The sequence below is a fragment of the Nycticebus coucang genome, chromosome 24 (genome assembly GCF_027406575.1).
Source record: "Nycticebus coucang isolate mNycCou1 chromosome 24, mNycCou1.pri, whole genome shotgun sequence".
Lineage (NCBI taxonomy): Eukaryota > Metazoa > Chordata > Mammalia > Primates > Lorisidae > Nycticebus > Nycticebus coucang.
The window spans coordinates 27794755-27809886 of record NC_069803.1 but is presented as its reverse complement, the minus strand read 5'-3'; the positions used below and the strand labels follow the sequence as shown (position 1 = coordinate 27809886).

The 15132-nt window shown below is 39.8% G+C and overlaps 1 protein-coding gene across 2 annotated transcripts in view; it reads left to right on the top strand.

Annotated features, from left to right (window-relative positions):
- INTS9 (integrator complex subunit 9) overlaps positions 1 to 15132 on the top strand; it is an 80233-nt gene that overhangs the window by 12048 nt on the left and 53053 nt on the right. For both annotated transcript variants that reach the window (XM_053578423.1, XM_053578424.1), the window contains exon 2: positions 9772 to 9899. In XM_053578423.1, the coding sequence (XP_053434398.1) occupies positions 9772 to 9899 (128 nt within the window). The remainder of the gene's footprint in view (positions 1 to 9771; positions 9900 to 15132) is intronic.

Here is a 15132-nt window from a genome sequence, read left to right as displayed (position 1 = left end):
AAATAATGAGACGCTATCCACATTGTTTGACACATCAATTTTTCTTTTTCTTTTTGCTTTTTTCGTTTTTTAGAAACAGGGTCTTGCTCCCTCACCCAGGCTGGAGTGTGGTGGAGCAATCACACAGCTCGCTGCAGCCTCGAACTCTTCAACAGAAAGTTCATCAGGCATACTGCAAATTCCTACACAAGTGGGAAATTATCCTCCTATTTCATCTAGGTGTGTAGTCAGTTTGATAGTATGATTGGCACATTTAACAGCTCGCCGGCAGAGCAGAATGAGGATACAAAATGGAAGAAAGTGAAAGATTGCCCAATAAAATTGAAATGTATTTATAGAAGTCTCTGATTGTTGGAGGGCCTGGCCCAAAATTCTTAGCAGAGGTAATAGTTCCAAATTGGGCATGTTTGGCTTCGTGGAAGCCAGAAGCTCAGCATCATGTGGTATAAGGCAGTGATTCTTCCTGCCACTCTGAGAACCTTATATACCCTGGGAGGGCACAGAGTGTCTCCTAATGAGCCACAGTAGGTGGTAGTGAATTTTTTACTTGGGTGTGTTAGGGCAGGGAAAAGTTCACAGTTCTGGAAGAACAAAAACTAGATCTCTCATTTATTTGTTTATTTATTTAGGTCTTGCTCTGTCACCCAGGCCAGAGTGTAATGAAGTCATTACAATTCACTGCAACCTCAAATTCCTAGGTTCAAGCAGTCCTTATTCCTCAGCCTCCTGAGTAGCTGAAACTACAGGTGTGCTAACCACGCCAGGCTAATATTTTTACTTTTTTGTAGAGATGGGTTCTTGCAGTGTTGCCCAGGCCACTCTCAAACTCTTTGGTATCCTCCTGCCTCAGCCACCCAGGTATTCCTCATTTTTACAAGAAGTATTTAGATGAGATGATCTTTGAGTTCCTTCCAGCTTATACTTTGTATAACCGTTTATATTTTAAAAAATTCAATTGTAAAATAGTACAATGGCACAGACATGTCTTAATGGCCATGTATATAAAATACAAGAGTTTTGGTTGACCCAGTGAAACAGTGGAATGATTAGAATAATTTTGTGTAAAAAAGAGCTTAAATATAATCTAGTTATATCTAGTCATTTGCCAGATAAAGAAATTTGAGGACTAGAGAATTTAGGGATTTCAGGCAAATACCAATTTATTTTATTTTTGAGACAGTCTCACTTTGTCATCCTTGGTAAAGAGCTATGGCATCACAGCTCACAGCAACCTCCAACTCCTGGGCTCAAGTGATTCTCTTGCCTCAGTCTCCCAAGTATCTGGAACTACAGGTGCTCACCAGAATGTCCAGCTTTTTTTAGAGACGGGGTCTCAGTCTTGCACAGGCTGGCCTCGAACTTGTGAGATCAGGGCAGTCCACCCACAGTGCTAGGATCACAGGCATGAGCCCCAGGGCCCAGCCTAATACCAATTTAAAGAAAAGGTCGAAACTAATACTTTATGCCTATGTCAAATGAAATATTGGATGCTGTGGTACATAGCCCAGCAATAAAAACTGCCTCTGGCTTATTTAAACCAAAAATAAATTTCCACTTGGCCAGATGGTTTAATAACTTAAATATCTATTTACCATATAATCCAGCAATCCTAGGAGTATTTACCTAAGGGAAATGATATCATATGCCACTAGGAAGACCTGTATGTGAATGTTCATAGCAGCTTTTTACATAATAAAAACTGGAAATAACATCAACGTCCATCAGCTTGTAAATGGATAAGCAAATGTGGTACATCCATACAGAATACTAACTGTCCCCACTGTATCACCCTCCCTGCTACCCTTCACAGCCTCTGTCTGGTAACTCATTCTACCCTCTTTCTCCATGAGATCAGTTACTTTTTTTTGGGGGGGGGGGAGACAGAGTCTCACTATGTCACCCTCAGTAGACTGCCCCGTGGCACATGCCACAACGCCCAGCTATTTCTTTTGTTGTCGTTGCAGTTGTCATTGTCGGTTAGCAGGCCTGGGCTGGGCTAGAACCTGCCAGACTCATTGTATGTGGCCAAGCCTGAGATCAATTACTTTTAATACTTAGGTCCTACGTGAAAGACAAGATGGGAAATTTCTCTTTGTGCAGCTTATTTTACTTAACATAATGTTTTCCAGTTCCATTCGTGTTGTTGTAAATGGCAGGATTTTGTGCTTTTTTTGAGACAGTGTCTCTCTCTGTTGCCCCAGGCTACATTGCCTTGGTGTCAGCCTAGCTGACAGCAACCTGAAACTCCTGGGCTCAAGCAACACAGCTGCCTCAGTCTCCTGAGTAGCTAGGAGCCCACCACAATGCCTGGTCAATATTTCTATTTTCAGTAGAGACAGGGTCTCAAGCCCCTGAGCTCAAATGTTTCTCCTCCAACTGCCTTCCAGAGTGTTAGGATTACAGGCGTGAGCCGCTGCGCACAGCCACGGTGTTTTAATGATGGTACTGAACAGTGCCATAAAGTATTATACTAACTTACCTTTCCTTTGAAATTACTTTTATCTACTGCAAGGCATTTGGCGTTTGACTTTGTATGCATTATTTAGAATGTGGTAAGGAATCCTACTGCATATATCTTGGTTATAAAACAAATTAAAAAATATCTAAAAATTAGGCAATAACAGTATAGCCATGCTATTGAGAAATACAAAATTAACTAGAAAAATCAAAAGAAGTTACCTCTCAAATTTGGAAATAGATGATTATGGGTGTTTTATAGTATATAAAACTATTTGGCTTATTTTTAACTGTATACCTATATATAATAGTATATAAAATTGTTTGGCTTATTTTTAACTGTATACTTACATATTTATAATACCCTATATATAATTTCATTTTTAAAAAGCACCTGAGTCAAAAATTCACCAAAGGGTATAGTTACATGATTTAGAAATAATGCTAGAAATAGATTTTAAGACAAGCATCATTATATAATGATAAAGAGTTCACTAGTAAGATGTAATAATCCTGGCTCTTAGGTACCTTGCATTGTAGCATCAAAGTGTAACCAAGGCACTAGAACCAGCAGCCGGAGACAGACACTTGTGTGAGTTAAACTTGTGCTTTATTATCAAGATTTAGAATCCCAGGAAGACAGGAAGATCATGCCCAAAGCCTGCCTGCCTTTGAGAGAGTTTCACAGATTCTTATACCCTCCCTAAAAGTTCATATCTTCAACTATACATCATCCAGCCCTCTAATCTCTAGCTGAAGGACTCCATGTTTGTTGCTTTCCCAAGCTGCACACTGGTATGTTTTTTTTCCTTCAGCCCAGGGTCATGATGGCCTTCCTGGTGTCGAAACTAGGGGAGGGTTGGGTGACGTAACTGACCAATAACTAATTAGATCATCAAATAACTTTTACAGCAAAGGCGAGGCGGGAGAGGCTGTTTCTCCTCTTACAAAAACATGTGAACTAAAATTTTATGGAATTACAACGATAAATGGACAAATTCTTCTCTTTCCTAGGACTGTCTACATAACAATTTTTTTTTTTTTTTTTGTAGAGACAGTCTCACTTTACTGCCCTTGGTAGAGAGCCGTGGCGTCACACGGCTAACAGCAACCTCCAGCTCTTGGGCTTATGCGATTCTCTTACCTCAGCCTCCCGAGCAGCTGGGACTACAGGCGCCCGCCACAACGCCCGGCTATTTTTTTTTTTGTTGCAGTTTGGCCGGGGCTGGGTTTGAACCCGCCACCCTCGGTATATGGGGCTGGCGCCCTACTCACTGAGCCACAGGCGCCGCCCTACACAACAATTTTTAATTTTCAAGCACACTGGACCTTTTATAAAAATTGACTATTTATAGTATACAGGGCCACAATGTAAACTTCAACAAATATCCAAAATTAATATATAGTTTCTGTACTTTTACCTCATAAAGTTAGAAATCAGTAACCAAAAGATAACTTGTACATTTGGAAATTAACACACATACACACTTCTAAGTTGTTTAAAGCTCAGGGAAGAAATCACAGTGGGAATTATGTAATACTTAGAAGTGAATAAAATGAAAACACGCTATATGTAACCTTGTGAAATGCATCCAGAACATTACTTACAGGGTGAACTGTAGCCCGAATGCATATTTTAATTAGCTATACTTCCAACTGCAGAAGTTAGAAAAATATATTAGGCAAAACTTAAAACTGAGAGCAGAAATTAAATGAAATTGAAAAGTAAATATATGTATATGTATATGTTATAACGATAATTGAGTAATTACCTAAATGAATAAAGCATTTTAAACAGTAAAGAAAGAATAAGAAAATTAATAGAATAAAAGCAGTGCAATGCTTCTGGCTCAGAAAAATGTTATAAAGATGAGGACGTTCCCTAAATTATTATCCAGGGTGGCCGTAAAGCCCATGTGCGGTTTTAAACTGCACTTGAACTTTATGACCCAGCTTGTGTGGGTTAAATGTAGCTCCATTTACATCTCTGGAAAGATGTTTTTGTAGAATTGAAGTCTAGTCACTCTAACTTATTTGAAAATAGTGCAAGGTGTAAACGTGAAAGACAGAAGGACCAGTAGACAGATGGAGGCTCCAGGAATAAATCACCCCTAGGACTTAGTAAACCAAGAGTAAGTGAAGGTGAAGAGGAATTGCGCTAAGACATTTAGGAAAATGGGCTTCTGTTTTTGTCCCAGTAGTGGATAAAAGATCAATTTAGGACACGTGAGAAAACAGTATTTTCAGAGATCGGACGGGTTTACTAACATAGCTACTCTGCAGCATTGTATCAATGTTAAAAGGGAAAAAAGCATTGAGATAAGCAGATTGTGGATAGTTGTAATAAATAGTGGAAGTTCATTACACTGATTTTACTTACCCTATATATGTTTTAGATTTTCCTTTTCGTTTTTCGAAACAGAATCTTATGTTGCCCTCAGTAGAGTGCTGTGTAATCACAGCTCACAGCAACCTCAAACTCTTGGGCTTAAGCGATTCTCTTGCCTCAGCCTCCCAAGTAGCTGGGACTACAGGGGCTCACCACAACACCTGGCTATTTTTTGTTGTAGTTGTCATTGTTGTTTATCTGGCCCAGGCCAGGTTTGAACCCACCAGCCTCAGTTCGTAACCTCTGTGCTATGGGCGCAGAGCCAAGATTTTTCATAATATACGTTTTTAATAGTGAAAGTAACAGAGTGGAAAATATATGCACTAATATAACTGATAAAATGTGTATCCATGGCTGGGTGGCTTATGCCACAAATCCTAGCAGTTTGGGAGACCAGGTAGGAGGATGGCTTGAGCTCAGGAGTAAAGAAACCATCCTGAGCAAAATGTGACTAAAAATAAGAAAAATTACCCCAGCATAGTGGCAGGTGCCTATAGTGCCAGCTACTCGAGAGGCTGAGGCAGGAGGGTCACTTGAGTCTAGGAGTTTGAAATTGCTGTGAGGGGGCTGAGGCCATGGGACTCTAGCCCTGTCTCTAAATATCGGGTGGTGCCTGTGGCTCAACAGAGTAAGGCGCTGGCCCCATATGCCAGAGGTGGTGGGTTCAAACCCAGCCCCGGCCAAACAAACAAACAAATAACCAAAATATATAATGTTTATGTATCTTAAGGCTGTGTAACATTCAGAACTAAATTTCACTAATTCAGGGGGGGGAAAGGAAGCAACAGGCACAGAAGGAAATATCAGGAATCAATCCTTGGGGTTTGCTGGGGATTGGTTATAAGACCCCGCCATAATAAATTCCACAGATTGCTCTGGTCCCTTATTTAAGATGGCATATTTGCATAAAACCTACATTTTCATACAACATATACTTTGTTATCTCTAGATTGCTTACAATTGCAGTCCCCAGCCCCCAGGCCACAGACTGGGCACAGTAGGAACTAGCCACCCAGCAGGGGTCGACCTTCATCTGTATTTACAGCTGCTCCCATCACTCCCATCACTCGCATCACTGCCTGAGCTCTGTCTCCTGTCAGATCAGCCAAAGCATTAGATTCTCAAAGGACCATGAACTCTACTGTAAACTGAGCATGCGAGGGATGTAGATTGCACGCTCCTTGTGAGAATCTAGTCCCCCAATTTGTGGAAGAATTGTCTTCCATGAATCTGGTCCCTGGTGCCAAAAAAGTTGGGGACTGCTGTCTTACAATACCTAAATAGTTGTTAAGCCGAATTTTTAAAACTTGCATTATTTTTTATTGTTTTGATTTCTTGTTTGTGGGGTTTTTAAATATTTTCAACATGTAGTTGGTTGAATCTTGGATGTAAAACTTGTGGATGTGGAAAGTAACCTGTAAGTTGTGACACAGAAAGACCCACAGCTTTTTTTTTTTTTTTTTTAGTTTTTTTTTTTTTTGTAGAGACAGAGTCTCACTTTATGGCCCTTGGTAGAGTGCCGTGCCCTCACACAGCTCACAGCAACCTCCAACTCCTGGGCTTAAGCGATTCTCTTGCCTCAGCCTCCCGAGTAGCTGGGACTACAGGCGCCCGCCACAACGCCCAGCTATTTTTTGGTTGCAGCTTGGCCGGGGCCGGGTTTGAACCCGCCACCCTCAGTATATGGGGCTGGCGCCTTACCGACTGAGCCACAGGCGCCGCCCGACCCACAGCTTTTTAATTAAAGTAGAAATAAAATTAACATGAAAGCATTGCTATGTGCTTTTTAAGCTAGAAAAAATAAAAATTGTCAAACCTTGCATTGGCTAGAATATTCACGTTTACTCTATAGTGGATCTGTCTTCGTGGAGGGCAAACTAGCAATGGGCAATATTTATAAAATTGCTTTTACTTTACCTGGAGTTAGGAGATACACAAACATCTAAAACATCAATGAATACCACTATGAAATATAAATCACTTAGACGGCCTCTTTAACCCCTTATAATGATTTTGTAACTATAGCAACTGAAAATGGGCTCATGTTATGTATGTGCCAGGCACTGTAACTGTTCATTTGGTCCTGACAACTCTACATGGATAGGTTCTGTTACTACATCTTACAAATGAGGAACTGAGTCTTTGCAAAGTTAAGTAACTCTCAAAATATCACATTAATGATCAGAGCAGGCGAGGTGTGGTGGCTCACGCCTGTAATCCTAGCACCCTGGGAGGCCGAGGCGGGTGAATCACCTGAGCTTAGGAGTTCAAGGACAGCCTGAGCAATAGATAGCCTCCTTCCTACTAAAAATAGAAAAAAATAATAATAATCAGTGCAGCCAAGATTTGAGCCCAAGCAGTCTTAACTCCAGACTTCCTGCTTCACCAAACTGCCTCTCAAAACTAAAGCCATTTGTCAAATAGTTGACTTTCCTTGATAAGGACCATTCAGTGACACCTAGATATCTACTACTGAGGTCATCACAACCCACAGGAACTGTATTAAAGGGCCACTAGGAAGGTTGAGAACCACTAATCTAGATGGTTTTAACTATATGTGTAATGCTGGTGGGTATGAGTATAGATCTTTTCTAATATTTTTACCAAAGACATGAACAAGTACAGCCTTTTTTGAAAAGCATTTTGGCTTTGGATTTCAAGAACCATAAAATGCTCATATCTTTTTGACCTAGTTAATGTCACTTCTGGGAACCCTCTGAAAGAAATAGTGCAATATGGAAAAAGCCTGAAGCACTAAGGTGCTCACCACAGCCTTATTGAGTATAAAGCAACTGGAAGCACAGTAAATGTCCCACAGTAAGAGAAGGACTAAACAAGCAGTGGCATATTTACTTAGGCCAATAAAAACGAAGTGTGATGCAACATAGACAAAATGTAGTCATCAGGAGTGATAGAAGCAGCACATAGAGTGGTATGAAGGCTAAAATTGTATCTTTTACAAATATGGAAAAAGAGGGAATTTTAAAATAATAATAGTCAGATTGGGGGTAATATTTTCTTCCTGCTGGTTTTCAAGCTTTTTGTGATATAGGCTTCTTTCTAATTTTAAAATTAAAATCAAGTGATACTTACTGGTTTTATCCATGAGTCTCACTGAATGATAAGCTGCTTGGTACAAAGCATCACTGCAGGGAGGCAGCAGTCTCCGTCCTTGGCAGGTGCGTCCCGAGCTGATGTACGAACCTTCGGCTAGGCATTCTGGGTCTCAGGTTGCTCAGTCGACTCACAGTGAGCAGTGTAATTGGGAATCAGGAGTGGAGTCTTTGGAATTTGGGGGACCTTGCTGTGTCTTTGGCTTTTCCCAGACAAGCCACGCAAACTGTAAAGCTCGATTTCCTCATCTATAAATTAAGACTAACGAGCACAAGGCCTGGCATCTTTAGTAGGGGCTCTGGGAAATAACTTCTTCCATTTGGGTAGAGCCCTTATAAAGTGTTCCTCACTTCTCTTTGTTCTTTGATGACAATACACATGTAAAGTCTTTTCAGCTAACCTCTTTTGCTAAAATCTTTTGAGTAGCAAGTTTTAACTATTTTTTGTCTTCTGGTATACCTTATCATCCAGAAATTAAGAGGTAAAGATGAAGGTAAAGGTTTTGTCATTCAGTGTGGCTTGCTAGGTCTTCAGTTTTGTTTTAATCAAATTTTCTTCTGATTATAAATGTTGTAAGTGCTCATTGCTTAACATTTAGAAAATAGAGAAAGCTGAAAGAAGAAAATTGCACAATTATCTTCCTACTCAGAAACAACCATTATATACCTTTCAGTTTATTTCCTTTGCAGGTTTTTCTGAATATCTGGTTTTTTTTTTTTTAATTTTTGAAAGAACTATAGGAAACCTCTTATTGGAATATTTGCCAAATTTAGAATCAGTTTAACTTGATGCTTTCTGTTTATTTTGAGATAGTTTAACAAATAATTCTTAGGTAGAGAGATAAAGACCAAGCTAGTAATAGTGAACCAAATGGAAGGTGGGGATAGAAACATTTCTCTCAGTTGGAAAAATTGACTATAATTTTGATGTCCATCAAAGAAGGAGTTTATGTAATTACCTAAATCATGAATCCTGGACTTCTTCAGGACAGGTGCAATTTTAAATAATTTGATTATTGTCATCATAAGTACTTTGTGCTTTTTCAAACCATGAGTTATAAATTTTAGTTTGGTAAAATATAGTTGTCATGTATAAACTTGGAATAAAGACGTTTTCAGAATATTTGCAATTTCTTGGTTCTTAGTCCTATTGTTTTTAGAACGTGAGGTTTTAAAAAATATCATCACTCTTCCTGAGTGGTTGAGAATAGGTGTCCTATACTCCTGCTTGGTGTCTGCACTTCAGGGAAGTCACTTTTGAGTCATTTCTTCTGACAAAGCTAAAACATAAACCTTTACTGGCACTTGTTAACCTTTCCAACCATTTCCTCTTTCCAGAAAGTCACTTATTTACTGGAGGAGAAAATCAACCCTAGAGCATAGTTTGAGGATCCAGCTTAGAATTTCATTGACTTCCACAGCTTTAGGCAGTTCTTCCTACAGAAGGAAAGTGTGAGTTCAGAGGTATCCCTGGAGAATGGAATAGATCACCACAGCCTTGAAACCTGGCCCCTCTAAAACTGGGCTTGTCTGGGATATAACTTGATACTCTATAAAAAGGCAAGTGTGTTGAGTATTTTGAACTCTTAGGGAAAGTGGTACCCAAGCAGTGAAAGAAAGAAAGCCACATGGAAAGATAGCTGAGCTAGTGTGCTGTTCTTAAGAGAAAAGATTGTTGATTTTACTTAACTTACTTTACTTTTTTGGCTCTTTCTGTAGTCGATTATTTTGTTTGTTTGTTTGGGGTTTTTTTGCTGTTTGCCTTCTCCTTCTATAATTGATTATTGATAAAAGTGATGTAATTTTTTTTAGTACTGCCTGTCTGGGCACCCAACCTTACCATGCAACGTGCTCAAATTCAAATCAACCACCATTATGTTGGACTGTGGACTGGACATGACTTCTACCCTCAGTTTCCTTCCTTTGCCTCTGGTTCAAAGGTATGTTCTCATCCCAATACAAAACGAGGTATGGATTGCTGAAGAATGGAACTCATTATTATAAAGATTACCAGTACACGTGTATTGTCACAGGCTTGCTCTGTTCCCCTAAAAATGTTCTTTACCAAAGTAATTTCCTTTGGCTGGGTTGGTAGAAAGTGTTCTATTGATTTATTGATTGACTTCTTCATTGTAACTTCTTTTGAGCTTCTATAAAAGGTTCTTGCAACTGCTCAGTGCAGCTGAGATCATGCGTATTTCATCTTTCTTGTTAGTTCACATAAGAGCTGATACATGGTCAACTGATGAGCCCAAGAATTTTAAAATTACTTAGCGGCCTCTGCAAGGACTTAACATAATTGGAGAATAAAGTACAGGAACCTTTTGAAAAGAATAATGCACAGGTACAAAAGAATATCTGATACTCTTTTCAATAGGTACCCGTGCATTATTTTCATACTAGTCAACTTTAAATATCCTAGAACCATAAATGTAGACCAAGTCCATGTCTTAGAATACACAGACTGCCTCAGGCCTGTAATTGGCACTGTTTCCATTTAGCTAACACTTTGTCTTAGGACATAGGTTTCCTTCCATGCTACTAGTTAGAAGCTACAGTTTACAAAAGAAAAGGCTAACTTGTGGAAGCCTACAAGCAGAAAGTAATACCATATGTCAGAGAGCAGATAGAAACCTTCCTAAAGCAGGCTGAAGAGCTCAGAAGCGGCAAACTGGGTGAACCTTCTAATTTATTTCTGTCATTCCTGAAGACCATCACTAAGTACAGTGATTATTCACAATAATAACCCTGTGAACCATCTACAAAAACTGTCATCAACCATTGATTTTTCTGAGTTTAAAGACACAGTAAGGTGATATAGTGAGAATAAGGTCAGAGACAATTCCACATTTTATGTAAAGCTGATGAGATCCTCTAATAATTATACTCAGCACTTAGAATACATGTACCATCCACAGATGTTGTCCAAAAAAGAGAAATATTTACATGAGTGACAGATTATTTTTCATTAAAATAGCCTGATATGTCTGTTTACCCACAAAGAGCAAAATATTCATTCATTAGATGTTTATTAAGAATTGGCACTGTGGGCCAGGTGGCTCACGCCTATAATCCTGGCACTCTGGGAGGCCAAAGCAGGTGGATTGCCTGAGCAGGAGTTCAAAATCAGTCTGAGCAAGCGTGAGACCCTGTCTCTAAAAAAAGAGAAAAAAAATAGCCAGGCATTGTGACAGGTGCCTATAATCCCAGCTACTCAGGTGGCTGAGGGAAGAGAATCACTTGAGCCCAAGAGTTTGAGGTTGCTGTGAGCTATGAATCCACGGCACTCTACCAGGGGTAACAAAGTGAGACTCTGTCTCAAAAAAAAGAAGAATCTGCACTGTGTTGGAGCAGGGGGTACAGAGAGAAATAAGACCGCTTTCTCTCGTAGAACTTACAATCTATCAGGGAGAAAGACATTATATATTTGAAGATTTAATTATACTGGTGATTAGAAAACAGCTATACGCTTGTGATAATTGCTGATAAAAATAATATACAAGGTACTAGGAGAGTTTCCCAAAAGGAGGCTAACTTGCTCTGTGAGAGCATGAATTTCTTAGGTAATCAAAACTGGAACTGGGCAGACAGTCTCAGCTGCTTATTTTTCCCTTCCCGTTCTTTCTCATCTTTATCTAATTCTTTATTCTTACAGCCCTGGCTAAGTACTGGAAAACACTGTAATCTACTTATATCCTTCCTTCCCTCTGCCATCCTCTTGCTCTCAGAGGGAATTTATACTAGTGGGTTTCCATGTAGTAAGAAGATGCCACCATTTGCTTAGAAACCTTAGAGGCACACTTGCTTCAAACAGCACCCCTGTCCCTCCCTGTCCCCTTCATTCTCCACTGCATCTCTCACCACATACCGACTATTCTTGGTTTGTAGTAGCTGCTCAGTAAGTAGTTGTTGTGTGGATCACTTCATTTTGTCTTGATCTCGTCTCTCCTCACCTTTTCAGAATCCTTTCACTATAATTAATTAATTTAATTATTACTTGTCTTGGACCGTTTCATCTTGGCTCAGTCCTTCTCATTTAGTTATGGTCACTATTATAAGAAATTGTTTTAGCTTCTCAACTCCATTTTCCCCTTTAGCACTCCTAAACCCTGTCCAGTCTTTACCCCCTCCACTCCACGGGAACAGCTCTCACTGAGTTCACAAATAATTTTCGTGTCATTAGATATGTGGGCATCCATCAGACTCATCTCATCTGACCGTCCAGCAACATTGGCCTTCGTGCTAATAGGCTCCTTCTTTTCTTCTTTCGTCTCTGATTCTTCCTTTTCTGCACCCTTGGGAGATTCCTCTTCCTCTGACTGGCCACACGTGTTGGAATTACTCAGTGTCCAGTGCTTGGCCATGGTATCTCCAGCAAGGGAATTTAATAAATGTTCAGGGCTTCAACAACCATCCAGACAATACCTCACAAATACGTGTCTTTAGTTAATAATTCCTTTCTGAGTGCCAAATCCGTGTGTCCAAAGGGCCTACTCAGTTTCTCTTCTTGGATGTGCCCTTGGAATCATCTTAAAACTCAGTGTGCTCCAAACTGAATTCATGAGCGGACTTAGCAGCTCCTCCTCCTCCTGCAACACTACACCTAACGATGAGGCTCTTCCCTGTCTTCTTTACCTGGAAAGACCTTTTCTAACTTGCATTCCCTTCTCTGCCTCCGCACTGCAAAGTGTCAAAAGTGCCTTTTCTGGGCAAGCCCATGGCACCTGCTCTTAATTTATGATAATGTAATTACTACTTACTATCTCCCTACACTACATGGCAAACTCCTAAAAGGCAAGGATTGTTTCTTTATTGTAATCCCATCACTTTGTTCTCAGTAATAAGCTTTTGTGTATATTTCTGAGTGAATTAATGTAGTCCCACCTCTTTACTATTTTTTTGATTTTAAAAGTAACACATTTCAGGCCGGCGTGGTGGCTCATACCTCTAATCCTAGGACTCTGGGAGACCGGGGCATGTGGATTGCTTGAGCTCAGGCATTTGAGACCAGTCTGAGCAAGAGAGACCCCCATCTCTACTAAAAAAAAAAAAAGAAAAGAAAACTACCCAGGTGTTGTGGTGGGTACCTGTAGTCCCAGCTACTAAGGAGGCTGAGGTAAGAGGATCATCTAAGCCCAAGAGTTTGAGGTCGCTGTGAGCTGTCTTGACGCCACTGTACTCTGCGACAAGGCAACACCATACTCTACCCCAGTCTCAAAAAAAAAAATTAAAAATCAGTTATTTTTCAATAAGCAATGTAGTATTTCTAATCATTTGTTGAGGAGAACTAGCTGCATCAGTCATCTGATTTGTGTAGGTCTGATGGGGGAACAGACTGTGTATATCCTTTAATCCAGTTCTCTTTATAAAAAAGGAAATGGAGGGCGGCGCCTGTGGCTCAGTTGGTAAGGTGCCGGCCCCATATACCGAGGGTGGCGGGTTCAAACCCAGCCCCGGCTGAACTGCAACCAAAAAATAGCTGGGCGTTGTGGTTGGCGCCTGTAGTCCCAGCTACTTGGGAGGCTGAGGCAAGAGAATCGCTTAAGCCCAGGAGTTGGAGGTTGCTGTGAGCTGTGTGATGCCATGGCACTCTACCAAGGGCCATAAAGTGAGACTCTGTCTCTACAAAAAAGAAAAAAAAAAGGAAATGGATATTTACAACTTTGCTTTGGAGAATTAGCATGCATGAAATGAAAGCAGTGTCCACCTTGTCTTGTCATTACACCTGTGTTAGAGTGCTTGCTTTTTAAATGTGATCTGACAGTGAATATATTTTTCAAGAAGAACTGTCTAAGTAAAGACATATACAGCTATGTGACTATGAAATGAGTTGGGAATTAAAACTGGTAATGGTAATAGAATATTTTTCTGAAAGGGTAGAACAGAGTTAAAAAAAATTTACCAGGTATAATTTATACCCAATCAAATTTATTCTACTAGTAATGATTTTCATTTCTTAAGTATGAAATCACAGTTCTCACTTGTGGGTAAATAATGGCAAAATGTGAACAGTTAGTAAATCTGGATAAAGGGTATGTGGAAGTTCATTGTACTTAACATTCTTGCAGCTTTTCTGTAAGTTTGGAATTAATGTCACAATTTAAAAGTTACCCCCCAAAACATTCTTAACTTTTTTTCTGAAATTAGATTCATATATATTATATTCAAATTTTTTACCTTTTCTAGAAGATTGACAAATATTCACATTTTTATGTTTCTATTTGACTTTTTTTTTTTTAGACAGCTTTACTATGTTGCCCTCGGTAGAGTACTGTAGAGTCACAGCTCACAGCAACCTCAAACTCTTGGGCTTAAGCAATTCTCTTACCTCAGCCTCCCAAGTAGCTGGGACTACAGGCGCCTGCCACAATACCTGGCTATTGTTTGTTGTTGCTGAGCTGTCCCAGGCTGGGTTCGAACCCGCCAGCCTCGGTGTATGTGGCTGACACCATAACCACTGTGCTATGGGTGTCGAGCCCTATTTGACTTTCTTATCTGTCACTTAATTACAAAGTCAGTACCTGATAAAATTATTTTGAGGATTAGGAACCATACAAGTTTTGATTTCTGATTATAGAATCCTTTTACTCTCAAACCCTTACTTTGCCCTTAATTTTTACTTTAATTTTGTGAGAAAGTGCTGCGATCCTTTTGCCATCTGATTTGTATTCCTGATGTGCTTTTTCTCCACACATTGCCTTAGTCGTTAAGTTTTTTATTTCTCCAACATATTGTTTTCTTTCTTGAACTATTGGCATTTTCAATTTCCAGTATAATTCTTCTGGTCAGCTAGTAGTAGGCCGTTAAATCCTGAGATGACCAATAGTAAATGATTTTTTAATTCAGACTTTCTAATTGTAACATCATGAAATTCACCTTACCTTCTAGAAGAAACTATTCACATAGATAAGGTATTGCTTATAAAACTTGGGAAAACTAGCCCCAGGGGACAAGTACTTGAAGGAGGTGAATCCAGAGCATGGATTTGACTAGAATGCAGGTGTTCTCATGTAGGGCAGATTCTGACCACTAGATGTGAGCCTCCCAGTAGCTGCGTGTTCTCCTGGAGAACCTAACCTCTCTGAGCCTACTTTGTTATGTATAATATGAAGATGCCCCTTCCTGCCTCATCAGGACTATTGTCAGACACAAACAAGGGAAAGTAGGAGATCC